We start from the raw sequence: 13,869 nt of genomic DNA on the forward strand, positions 1-13,869 counted from the left end.
TGTATGGTGAATCCAATCCCTCCACAACTTCACCAACACATCGTATAGTCAGTCTTCTCATTTTAGTCATTCTATTAGGTTGGTGCAAAAGTACTTCCGGTTTTTGCAATTATTTTTAAACTTTTAAACAGCAATTACTTTTGCACCAACCTAATAATACTTGTGTAGTGGTATCTTACAGTGGTTTTAATTTTCATTTCTGCAATGACTAATGATGTTTAATATCTTTTCATATTCTTATTTGCCATCTGTACATATTCTTGGGTGAAGTCTCTGTTTAAATTTTTTGCCCACTTTTATTAGGCTGCTTTTTAAAAATCATTATTGAATTTTGAGAGTCATTATGCCAGTATATTCCCAATCAAGTCTTCTTTTAGATACGTGTAGATGTTTTGCAAACAATTTCTCAGTCTGTGAATTGCCTTTTTATTCTCTTAATGGTGTTGTTTAGAACATAACTTTTTCATTTTGATGCAGTCTAATTTATCAATTTGTTCTTTTATGTATTGCTTTGACATTGTGTGTAAGAAATCGTTGCATAACCAGAAGTCACAAAGATTTTCTCTTATGTGTCCTTCTAAATGTTTTCTAATTTCTCTCTCTGTTTTAGATCTATGATAGGTTGGGGTTGCTTTTTGTGTATAGTGCAAAGTTTGGATCAAAGTTCATGTTTTAAACATATGGATATCAATTTTTCCAGCACCATTTGTTGACAACACTATTTTTTTCTCCACTGAGTTGCCTCTGCACCACTGTCAAAAATCAGCTGTCCATATACATGTGTATTTATTTTCAGACGTATAATTATGTTTATTATTCCTTCTGTGCATAAGGATAGTTTTACTTCTTCCTTTCCAGTTGGAAGCATTCCGTTTGTCTTACCTGATTCACCAGCCAGAACTAGTACAATGTTTAATAGAGATGATGAGAGTGGACATCTTTGACTTTTTCTGATCTTAGGGGGGGGCATTCACAATTTTACCATTAAGTCACGTGTATTTGTTTATACTTTATATATTTGTTTATAGAAGGATGTATTTGTTTACAGTTTCCCTTTATCAAGTTGAGAAACTTATTTTTCTATTCTTGGTTTGCTGAGAATTTTATCAGGATTGGATAGTAGATTTTTGTCAAATGCTTGATTATCTTCTATTGAGATGAACACATGGTTTTCTTCTCGAGCCTAATATGGTGGCATACAAGTTTTATTTGAATGTTAGCTCAACCCTGAACCATATAGGGTTAAATCCCACGTGGTTAGGGCATGTTATCTTTATTTTATAATCCTGGATTTACTAAATTTTTGTTTGGAATTTTTCTATGCATATTTACAACAGATATAAATCTGTAGTTTTTGTTTGTTTGTTTTATCCTCTTTAATGTCTTTGGTTTTAATAGTGGGATAATAGTAGTCTCAAAGAATGAATTGAGGCGTATTCCTTCCTATTCAGTTTTCTGGAAAAGATTGTGTATAATTTATACTAATTCTTCTTTTAATGTTTGGTATAATTCTGCTGTGAAACCATCTGGGCCTGGAAATTTCCCTTATAGAAACTTTAGAATTATGAATGCAATTTCTTTAACGAGTATGGGATAATTTAGACGATCTATTTAATCTCAGAGGCATCAGTCGCACATGCTATTTTACCATCTGTCTGGCCAGACCTATTTTCTGACTAATATCAACATCTCCTTCACTTTTTAAAGATGTTTAATGTATAGTTTTTCATCCATGAAATAGATCTACTTCACCCTGTTGTTTTATCAATCTCAAATGAGAATGTATGCAAAGACTTATAAATAGTAAATCTCTCTAAAATATGTATTACTGTTGTTTTCTTTGGGGGGTATATATTTACATATGCTGTCAGATAATACACTTTTAAAAAAATGTATCAACTAAACCAATGGGGAGGAGAGCAAAATGTCAAAAAGTAAAAGGCAAGTAAGAATAGAATTGATTTCCTTTTTTGTTAAAGTTTAATTTTATAGACAGATATTTTGGAAATTTTATGCTGTATAATCATTTATCTAGAGTTAATTATGAATACTATAAAATATTGCACAAGAATCACTTTTATGTGGTTGCTTAGATAAGTTTTTTTTATTTTAAAAGCTGATTACTTTTGTTAAAAGAGGAAGCCATAAGATGACAGCTAACCCTGGAATTTGTTCTTCATACACGTAAAAAATCATGTAGCAGGAACAACAATGATGTTACAGATTTTTTATTTATTTTTTGTGCATGTTGTTTCTTCATTTTAATCCAAAGTTCTAGTGACCTAAGTCCTGTGGTTATACAACTTTAAAAATCCTCAACTTGGTTTAACTCATCAACTTTGAAGTGCCAAATACATGTCAAAGTCCAAAGTTGTCATCATAGACTGTGTTACTTTTGTAAGTCGATGCATGAAACAGATTTCTGTGTAGATCCAAGAGGAAAAGCAACATCACTGATTGGAATGAAATTTGTAACTAGCAAGCCTACAATTTCCCCTCTGGTATGTGTCAATTAAATGATATAGCCCTTCTCCACTTAGTCTTGTGCAATGCACGTTAAGCATTTCAGTAAATTTTGTTTTCACATTGGCAAGTAGCCTTGCACTTTTCCTTGAGTAATTCATGTTCACAACCAGCTGTTGTCTTCAAGGAATCACAGTTACTGAGGAGATCTTCATACTGGCAACTATTGGCTGTAACAAAAACAGATTAGTTATGTTATCATTTTCCTTAGTAGCAGCAAAACAACTTCAAAGTGCATAGGGAGTAGGATTAGACAAGTCAGCATCTCTTCCATTGTGATGGGCCTTTCACTTCTTGAGGGACATATGAGGTGCCTTAGGTTGAGCTCACTGATTAATCCATCACTGTTTTATTTTGAACTGGGTGATATGTTCCTAAACTGAATTGACCTACTTTTATCCCTTAGCAAAAACATTAAAATGAATATATGCATAAATAAATCTTTCTACACTTGCAGAGTCTAATATGGGAGCCACTAGTGACATATAGATATTTAAATTTAAATTATTAAAATTAAAAATTTAGTTCCTTAATCTTATTAGCCACATTTCACGTGTTCAAAGACCACATGTGATTAGTGGCTACTTTAAACATGATGCTGATAGAGGACATTTCCTTCATTTCATGCTATTGGACAGCATTGCTCTAAACTCGAATGCTTTCATTCTGGAGAAAGTGATTTTCTATGGGAAGATAAAGATGTGAAACAGTGATAATATGTCCCCTTTTCTTCTGATATTGCTTCTTGGGTATTCCCCAGAGGTCCCAAATTCAACAAATCTCAGACTAAACTCATCATATTACCCCCAAGGCTGACAATTCTTGGGTTTTATCGCCCTATATCCCTCCCACAATTTCAGTGAAATGGCTCTCCTACTCAGTAACTTAGGCTGGGAACTGAATCATTCTGAACTCTTCCACTTCTGACCAACAATCCACCAGCACAGGTAACAAACACTGGCTATTCTACTTCTTGTCTCTCAACCCTGTCCATTTCTCTTCATTCATTTTGCCAGTAATGCAGTAAAGACATCCTTTTTTTTTTTCCTACCCTGGCTTTTCAACAGTTTTTCAGCTGGCTCTCACCCAATTGTTTCTATGTATGACTACTAGAGAGCTTTTTATAAAACATGATTCTACCTTGCCATTCATGTTTAACTTCCTTCAATTGAGTGCATATTCCTAATAGGATGAATTCCAAGATCCTTAGCAAATAGCATTCAGCATCGGTATAAATATTCAACTTTTTTCTTCTTTAGTTGATTTATAGCTTTGATGTCATCCACATTCTGAATCATACCTATATAATTCAGTCACAAAAAACGCTAACTAAAAGCGAATGCATTTGAATGGTAAAAATCTCAGTGAATGAGCCAACTCTATTTTTCAACTATAAAAGGCCAACAACTATTTTTACTTCTATTGATGATGTCTTTAGAAATTATATATATATATATGTATAATTTATTTCATTCTTTCCTTTTGCAACAATATGTTTGTGGATTCTATGAGCCAATATTGTATACAGATTGGATTTTGTCATTAAAACTGTGCACCAAACTACTCTCAAATTATAGGGCAAGGGATCATTTATTAACTCAAACACTAATGATTCCAATTATACTATAAAAACATGATAATCAGCACAATGAACTCATTAGCACAAAAGAAACATAGTATTTGGTTTGCCTGTCTAGACCACGCTGTAATTTTATCTCACACCTGTATATTTATACATTTTCATTCTTTCAAAATACCACCTTTGGTATAATGATACTAACTTTGATGAAATGAACTAGTTACCAGAAACATGTATAGCTAATATTAAAGAGCTCTGCATAGTTCCAAAACCACACTGATGAAAGATGTTTCATTATGTTACACATGGTAATATTCTTTTCATTACAAAAAATATGTAGATTACTAAAGTGTATAAAATGTTTATTTAAACACACACTGTTGAGTAATCTTTTGGTTTTTTGCATAGAAACATTTAAATTGGTAAGTTAAGGAGGTTTCTTAATCCATAAAAAAGAAAAAAGTATCAATTGTTTACTATCATAGCAGGTCAATCACTTCAAACTTACTGCATAGTCCATCCTCACAGTTGTCAGGGCAACTGGCACAGGGTGTTCCTTGTTGGTAGGGGGTATTCTTTTTACTCACATTATTCCCACTGAAATTTAAGATACATGATGTCAAATACTTTTCACTTTGCTGTTTAGTTTATACTCCAAGGAGCATGAGCCACCAAATATACAGTTATTACATATTTTTAGATATGTTAACAAGACTGAAAAATTACAATTCCCAATGTGTAATTCAGATAACCTCCAAATTAAGAAAATACTTCACGTATTAACCCATCTTCTTGACTGTACTTTTTCAGGCTGATCAACTAAATTGAGATAGCTAGAGCGTAAAGTGTTCAGAGTATATTTCAACACTCTCTTCATGTCCCAGGAGACTCGGTCATATTGGAAAGGCAGTACACCCCAATGAGCAAGCTAGGGGTAGAACATATCTCTTAGAGAGACATGAGAAACTCCTGGGAAGCAAGGGGCTGCTGTATGGAAAAGAATACTCAATGTTACAATATCATTTCATATTTGAAAGATGATAAAAATACCATAATTTCTCTAATATGAACTAGGGACAGGAACGCTACTATATATATATACATATATTTTATTTTCCTTCTAGACAGGAATAGGGATATTTAAGTAGTTAGTATTGTGTGTGTTTGTTGGCTGGGAAGAGCTAGGGAAGTTTGTCAATTTCTAGAGGAATGTTAGTTTTAAAAAGTTTTGATAAGCACCAATATCCAGGGTGTAATCTCCTTACAGGGACTAACTTGTAACTCACTGATATTCATTATCATATTGGCCATTTAATTAATTTGAAAATACATGGAAGTTCAAATCTCAACAGTATCAAGTGGGCCAAGGGCCCAAGGCAGTGCATTTGGATCTCAGTATCTCTACACAGAATGTATCTACATGTGTGTGAGCCCTTAAAAATTTGTAAAATAGACATAAAAGTGTTCTGGAAGTTCTCTCACCTCTGCTTTCCCTCATTATTCACTCCAACATTCACTTCTGATGCCTGGCTCCAGGCACCTCCCCTCTCACAGCCAGGCAGTGAGTTTAGATAATTCTCATATAAGACTTTTCAATTCTTTGTACTTAACCCTAATAGGTGCTTGTGGGAAAATGACTTTGGAGGTCACACTTTTCAAACAAGAGATCCATTTCCCTGGGTTATCTACAATCTCAAAATAAATCCTGTGGGAGATTTGGTTTTGGGGGTCCCCCTGCCTCTACTTGTAAGGAATTTCAAACAGTAAAAGAAATTAAGACTAACAGATATGTTGGGATTAGATCTTCAGTATGAACATAGGATTCATTGTGGATGACGTCAAACGTATTGCTTGGTGAACAGCATTTTTCCTGCTATAAATCAAGACCTCACAGATTGGTTCATTATGGAGTTTTTTTGTTTGTTTGTTTGATTTTTGTGAAAACTGCTGAGAAACAAAGACTTCAGATACTAACATTTTCTGGACTCTGAAATATACTAAAGATCTCTTGAGAAACCTTTGAAATGCAAAAGAATGAATCATTTTTTAATGGCAAAAATGTGAGTGGTTTTTAGATAAACAGGAGTGGAAACATTTTAGCAGAAAAGACAGAAATCACAATTTGCTGTCCCTGATTAGCCACTCCACTACCCACCTTGCTTAACATCAAGCTTCCACCCTCCTAGAGTGTGAAATTGGCAAGAACTGATGATACCAAATCTGGAGAAATGCACACTAGACAGGGTCATGGAATACCCTTGATCCCCAGGGAAAGGCAATTGAGAGAAAAGACGTCACTTTATAACTGAGGAAAGAGAGCTTCAGATTTTATACTTGGGCCTGAGAACTTGGTTTCTTATTGATAAGTTGAACGTATCTCACTTTTAAAAACCATTTCCAAAGATATTTCCTTCCCTTCACTGAGGTATGCTTTTTAGTCTCATTTGTTTAATATATGAGAATTTTAAAATATTAACTTGCAGATGGAGGTATTGACATTGAACTCTAAAGAGTATACTTACGCAGGACAATATTGGCAAACGTAGTAGTATTTTAGACTGTGTTGATTGGGACAATAGGCAACTCCACATCCAACATGGTAAGATGAGTACCAAACAACCTACAAATCCACAAGGGGATATATAAGAGTACATTTAAAAAGAAGAAAAGTATTAAAAAACAGCTAGCAAATAAAAACTTGAAAAAAATGTTACTACTATAGTTTGTAGCCATGTATCTTATGGAAATATTTAAATTATTAACAGAAACTCACAAACTTTTAAAATATTACATTTTCGTGTACATTCACTACTTTATCCAGTTATACTGTTGGAAAAGTACAGAATGCAATTCCCAATCAAGAGTTTTGCCATGGGGGAAACAAACAAAAAAAAAGACAGCTCTAGATGAAGTACCAATCAAATGTGGGACTGTATCATACCTATTCGGGCTCTGTCCCCCAAATTAAACACTGGAGTTTGTCATAATTTGGAGAAGCTTTCTATATGGGAGTATTTGTGGCAGAAGTCGTTTCATTTGTTCCCTTTACCTGGGTATAATGTCCAACAGCTTCATTGGAACTCTTTGGTCCTACACCATAGACAAAATTTTGGCTCTCATCATACCAGTTTTGAATTGCATTTGACCAGGCAGCAGGGTTACTTGACATATAGATATTCTCGCCACATTTCATACCTAGGAAGGAACAGATCATGAGGACAGCAATACAGCATGCAATGGCAAAAGCAATCAACTATATGAACGTAAGGATGTCGCCTTTCACTTGCTAACTATTAATTAATACATAAAAAAAGGGGGTTCTAGTCCTTATCAGCTGTAAAGCTGAATACAAGACAGACCTGCCGAGCACCGTGAGGCTAACCTCAATGTGTAAATCTTTGAATGGGTTGAGAAGCCCTTATTTAAAGAAAAAAAATTTTTCTCTCTCTGGATTGTCAAAGATGCTTTCTTTTTCATGATACATTCTTCATGTGTGTAATGCCTTGCGTGTTCTCAGCTTTTCATTGTAAGCTTGCAAAAAGCAGCAACTACGTTTATTCTTTCTCTCCTCCTTTTGCCCACCCTCACCAGAGATTTTTTCACATATAGGACCCTGAATAAACATTTATGATTACAATTTTGTGTGAACTGTGGGGGATAAAAAAGCTTTACAGGCAGTCTTTAAAAGCCCTAATCAAAAAGCAACTGACATCAGGAGGGATGACAGTTTTGAAAACGTTTGAATCTTGCCTTAATCAATAAGTCAGAATGTCACAAGGTCAAATCCTCCTCAGAGAGTTAGGCAAGAAGGACCTTGCCGAGGGTGACATCAGCAAGATAGTGGAGTAGGAAGCCCCAGACTTTCCTTTCCCCAACAAACACACTGATTCAACAACAGTTTATGAACAAATTACTCTTGTGAGAAATCCAAAAGCGAACTGAAAGGCTCCCATACCCTGGGAGAATATGAAACCAGACTCATTGGAGCCTGTAAGATTAGAATAATCCCCTCTTGTTAGAAGCCCTACCTTCAGTACAGAGCTATATGATCAGGAAGAGACCCCCCCACCCCACCCTGAAAGCTCCCAGATTCTCCCAGGGAAGATAATAACTTGGTCTATGTGTCCAGCATCCCATTTTTTCCAAGCAGACTCTCCAGAGGCTTCGCTTCTGTCTTTGCTGGTCTTGGAGCTCTGAGTGTCACACATCAGCTAGCTACCTAAGAGAGAATGGCTATGGTGCTTGGGCTGGTACACATCATAACTGCTTCTCCCTGGCTCAGCACAGAGCAAGCAATAAAAAATCTCATCTCTCAGTTTCCCCCCTTGGGAGGCAAAGAGTTGATGAGTGTGTCCAATGTTCCAATTTTGCCAGGACTACCCAAAGAACTGACATCTGTCTTGCCAGTCTTGAAGCTCTGATGGGTTTGACACAGTCTTGCCCAGAGAAGATGGTTTAGTTCTGTAGATGCCATAGCTCTTTCTTCTAGCTCAGCATAGAGCAAACAGACAAAACCTACAGCTGCTTGCTTCTCCCTGGGGAGAAAAAGAGTTGATCTGGGCATCTAATGCCACAAATTGCCAGAGGCTGCCAAAAGGACTGGCTGCTCAGAAGATTTAGCTTGTTTGGGAATGCTAACAAGATCTAACATAATCTAGCTGCCTGGGGCTAGTGAAAACAGATGGGGATTTGCGCTGGCAATTGTCATAGTCTCCCTTCCTAGTCCAGCACAGAGTGAGCAGACCAAGAAACTTCAGTTCCTAGCCTCTCCCTGGGACTGGAAAGAATTGGATGGAATGTCCAAAGTCTATTATTTCTGGGGGCTGCCTGAGGAACTAAGGATCTTTTCTGAGCACAATGGACTTAAATAGGCATTTCTCCAAAGACAACGTAAAAATGGCCAACAGGCATATGAAAAGATGCTCAACATCACTAATCATCAGGGAAATGCAAATCAAACCACAAAAAGATATTATTACCATACACCTATCAGATATCTATTATCAAAAAAACCAAAAGACAACAAGTGATGGTGAGGATGCAGAGAAATTGGAATCCTTGTACACTGTTGGTGAGAATGCAAAATGGTGCAGCTACTATGGAAAACAGTATGGAGGCTCCTCGAAAACATGAACAGTAGAATTACCAAATGACCTAGCAATTCCACTTGTGAGTACTTATCCAAAAGAATTGAAATCAGGATCTCAAAGCAATTCCACTTCTGAGTACTCATCCAAAAGAAGTGATCTTCATTGTAGCACTTACCATTTACAATAGCCAAGATGTGGAAATAACCAAATGTCCATCGACAAATGAATGGATAAACAAAATGTGGTATACACATACAATAGAATACTATTCATCCTTTAAAAAGGAGGAAATTCTGCAATATGTGACAACATGGATGAACCTAGAAGACATTATGCTAAGTGAAACAAGCCAGTGACAGAAAGACAGCTACTGTATGATTCCACTTATGTGAGGGATCTGAAATAATCAAATTTACAGAATCAAAGAGTGAAATGGCAGTTTCCAGGGCTGGGAGGAAGGGAAAATGGGTGGATTACTAATCAATGCACATAAAGTTTCAGTAACAAGATTAATAAGATCTACTGTAGTACATTGTACCTATAGTTAACAATGTGTATTGTACACTTAAACATTCGTTAAAAGGGTAGATCTCATGTTAAGTGTTCTTACACAATAAAATTTTTTTTTAAAGTGACTTTTCCCTATCTTTTCAACCCCTCACTTACATTTTGGTGGCTTGAAGTTTAATGTCTACATGCTGCTTAGAGTATAAAATATTCTTGGATATCATCTTTAACAAGGAAAGAGAGAAACTAATAATCTAACAGACTTGGATTTTAAGACCATTTGTTTCAGTCTTCTACTGAATGCATGCATCTCTCTTCATAATTTCATTATAATATTAGTACCAACAATATAAACAATAATAGTTCTACTGAAATTACAGGTAAATTATTCATTACTTTCAAATTGGGTTTGCCTCTTGCATATCATCGATAATATAAACAAATATTTTATGTACAGTTTATACATACACCTTTTTTCTCTGTTTTATCCTTGATAGATATATTATTTGAATCTAATACATTATTCTACACATTATAGACACATAGTCCATACAAAATACTTGACTATGTTATCAAAATTTAAAAAATGAATCATCATACTCAAAATATACATCCTGATTTAAAAAGCTTAAATATTTGTAGGGGAAATTCAGGAAGAATTAAACATAATCAATGTATTTTATGAATACAAAATAATTACATTTCAGAACACCAAATGACTATAAAATATCACACAAGGGCAGTGGGTTAGAAATCAGAAAGCCTGGTTAACTTTCCAATATATAATGCTACTTCTGGTTGTGTCTTGGGTAAGTCATTCCTCCCACATCCTAGTTTTCTAATCTTCAATATTTGAAAAGTGGTGATACATGACCTGCTTACTCATGAGCTGGTTGAGAGGAACAAATGATATCCTGCTTGAGAAATTATTTGTATGACATAAACAATCAACAAGCACAAAATGGTACTTATCATAATTACCTCTCTATATACAGTGATTTCAAAAAGACAGAAGTATAAGCAACATTTATTCACAATGCCTTCTTAACACCTCAGAATGGTCCATTCTATTTTATTTATCCAGTGTTATTTGTTCATTTATTCATCAAATATTTACTAATGTACGTACTGGTTTTTCGGTCCGCTGCATTACTGTGTTCTAAAGTGCACTTGTTTGCCCACTTTTGGGCATTTGATGTTGCTTCTTTGCTCCATTCCTAAATGTCAAAACAACAAAAACAAATACACTTAAAAATTCAACTCCAACAAAGCCTATGCGTTATAATCTGATTGGTAAATTGATTTGCACTACTTTAAAACTTCTGTAGATGTATTATATAATTATCACTAGTATTAAAACATCTTTTTTTTTTTTTTTTTGGTGTGTCTTTATCTGCCCCAGTACCAGTTTCCACACAAAGATAGTCGATAGGTGATATATCAAACAAGAGAAATATCTAATACAATAATATCTATAATAGCACAGCAGCCACACCTAGGATTTTTAGTAATGGTGCTACTTTATATACTGATCAATTTGTGAAGTATTATAATTATATTTCAATAGTAATAAGCTGGACTAGATTAATTCCAGTTCCCTTTTTAGCCCATTGCCTTCCTATGGGAGATATTTAGCTTTTAGGGACTATGCCCTAGAAAATGTGCTATTTGCCCTAAATGTCACTGATCCTGAAGGAAAGGGGATTTCTTTAATTTTAGATTAGGGAAGATAGTGAACAAAAAGTTTAACAACTTCATATTTGATGTCTGAAGATTTAGCTTCTAATTCTGCCTTCCCAACGTAATAGCTCTGAAACCTTGACAAGTTATTTAATCATTATAAAGGAAAATCAAGAATTTCTGCCCTGCCCATAACACAGCTCAAATGAAATAGCAAAATCAAGGCAGAACTCTGTAAGCCACAAAGTGCTTAAGAGCTGCCTGCTCTTACCACTGCCAGTTCACACCACTTTCCTTATGTTACTGCCCCTTACCATCTTTAGCATGTTGCTGGCAGGTGGAGAGACTGATTTCCTTAGCTCATTGTGCTTATTGACAATCTCTCTTTGGACTGACGATTGACTGGTTAACAAAGCAGTAAAGGCTGGATCCTAAAGGGAAATCAAATTATTTTTTAACATTACTGAAAATTGCACGTCAAGGGAACAAAGACTAGTTTAAAAAGCATTCAGTTCAAGCCGATATTGTTGTTAAGCATTACCAATGACTCTCAGCCAAAGTTCTGACAAACAGGAAAGAAATCATTTGAAGCTTTGAGAATGGGGATGTAATTCATGGCATGACAAATTAAAAAATCCTCCGAGGCCACAAAGGCCAATTTCCAGTTTCAAGGGAATTCTAAATATGACACATAGGTGGTAATATTTTATAACCACAAAGTTGCACAACTAGAACCTTACGAAATAATCATTCACATCTAATCAGGCTGCAGCAGGGAAAATACGGGATGAGCCTGAGAGTGTCCCAGACATTAAGGTGAACTTTGACCTGACCTGGGATCTGTGTTTAGAGAAAGAATGTATTTAGAATGTAGTACGGAAAGAATGTTTAGACTCTAAGTGCATTCAATCTTCTAGAAAAATCTTTCTACTTGTTGTGAGTAGATTTTATGGGGTCATTCAAGAGACAATTTTGCAAAATTAAACAAATCTCAAAGGCAATTATAAAGGGAACAAAGCCATCCAATTAAGGGACTATTGCTGACTTTGTTCCTTTTAGTAACAGAAATATAAATAAGGTATTAAATCAGGTGCTGATATGTTTGTTTTATCTTTGTGTGTGTGGGGGGGAGAGAGGGTAGGGGTCTGGAAGTAGATTAGGGTATGTGGATTTTTCCATAAGGTTTATGTAATTTGAAGACCTAATTTTACATTATCAAAAACATTGTTTCATCATATAGTCAATATAAAAATGATTGAGATATTTTCCTCCTATTTTTTTTTTTTTTTGTACTAAATCTTTGAAATCTGATGTGTATGTTACACTTACAGTACATCTTGTTTTGGACCAGCCACGTTTCATATGTTCAATAGCCACATGTAACTAGTGGCTACGTACTAGACAGCTCAGCGTTAGACTTCCACCTAGATAATTGCATTAAGTGCTCCAAGCTACCAACGAGTACTTTGTGATGTACCAGACACTCTTGCCCTTGCTACTCTCAAAGTGCCTTGCCATCCTACAAAGTTGCTGGGATAGCTCTGGATTTTCCACTTTAACTTTACCTTTCCTTCTGTGGGGGAAGATAGAAGCAGCACAGCCGCCAGAAACACCACCACTGGGAGTAAAGTCATTGCTGGAAGTAAGTCAAAGAGAACAAAGGTCTGCATTGAAACATGAATGCAGACTAAGAGGGAAAAAACAATGTAACGATCTTGGCTATCTCAAAAGAGCTGTGATTCCCAAATTCATAATGTAATGAGAAGAGATTGTCATATGGTACCAGTAGAATCATAACAGAATCAACCTTGTCACTGATAAGGACAATAAAATATAAACAAGAACCTGACTGATGTCTTTGAAGTATATATGTATATAAAATATATACAAATTGTCATACTTTTACGTCTTTTGATTAAAGATAGTTCTAGCATAATTGTTTCAAAGTCATAAACATGGGAATTATTTATACTTTCTATTTTAGAGTGAAATGTAAAGAATTTATTTAAGTTTCAATTTGATATAGTCTGTAAAAGAGTAAAATTAACTTGAGATAGTTCTCTCAATAAAAATGTAACCATAAAGTTTTGAAAATCATGGATAGATTTCTTAAATATATCATTTACCATTGGCAAAATAAAAATGATTGGTAAAAATGTTCACATTAAAATAAATGATTTACCCTTCCGTTGGTTCTCAGAACAGGATGAAGTATCTGCTTTATGGGAAAAGGGAAGGTGGAGAGAAGTTTAGAACACAATGTATATCACACCTATATCTGTTTTAGCAAATTCTGATTGTGCAAATAAATATAAGTTAATAAATTTCTGAAGCAGAATTTTTCACACCAGTAGCTTTAAATTTTTATTGCCAGTTGTCTGACATGATTTTTGACATCATTTGGTTTCCCACATAGCTTTTAACATGAGTAAGTAAATCGTGCCCTCCTTCCCTAACTAGTTAACCCTCATCTCTTTTCAGGTATACTCA

General features: G+C 35.0%; 1 protein-coding gene across 1 annotated transcript; it reads right to left on the bottom strand.

Annotated features, from left to right (window-relative positions):
- Positions 1-2,436: 2,436 nt before the first annotated feature.
- On the bottom strand, positions 2,437-13,018 carry CRISP2 (cysteine rich secretory protein 2). Its single transcript, XM_019734611.2, has 7 exons — positions 12,945-13,018; positions 11,694-11,810; positions 10,829-10,916; positions 7,152-7,297; positions 6,625-6,722; positions 4,611-4,699; positions 2,437-2,693 (listed from the first exon to the last, which is right to left on the bottom strand). Exons 1-7 carry the CDS (start codon positions 13,011-13,013, stop codon positions 2,566-2,568), a joined length of 735 nt encoding a protein of 244 aa, XP_019590170.2. The 5' UTR covers positions 13,014-13,018; the 3' UTR covers positions 2,437-2,565.
- Between the last annotated feature and the right edge of the window lie 851 nt (positions 13,019-13,869).

The sequence above is a fragment of the Rhinolophus sinicus genome, linkage group LG05 (assembly GCF_036562045.2).
Source record: "Rhinolophus sinicus isolate RSC01 linkage group LG05, ASM3656204v1, whole genome shotgun sequence".
NCBI classification, from domain to species: domain Eukaryota; kingdom Metazoa; phylum Chordata; class Mammalia; order Chiroptera; family Rhinolophidae; genus Rhinolophus; species Rhinolophus sinicus.

Coding starts and splice junctions, on each gene's coding strand:
- CRISP2 (XM_019734611.2), bottom strand. CDS start 13,013: ATGACTTTACTCCCAGTGGTGGTGTTTCTGGCGGCTGTGCTGCTTCTA. Junction 6,723..7,151: donor CTGTTGGACATTATACCCAG/GTAAAGGGAACA, acceptor GTGGATTTGTAG/GTTGTTTGGTACTCATCTTA. Junction 2,694..4,610: donor CTGTGAGGATGGACTATGCA/GTAAGTTTGAAG, acceptor TTTTTGTTACAG/CCAATAGTTGCCAGTATGAA.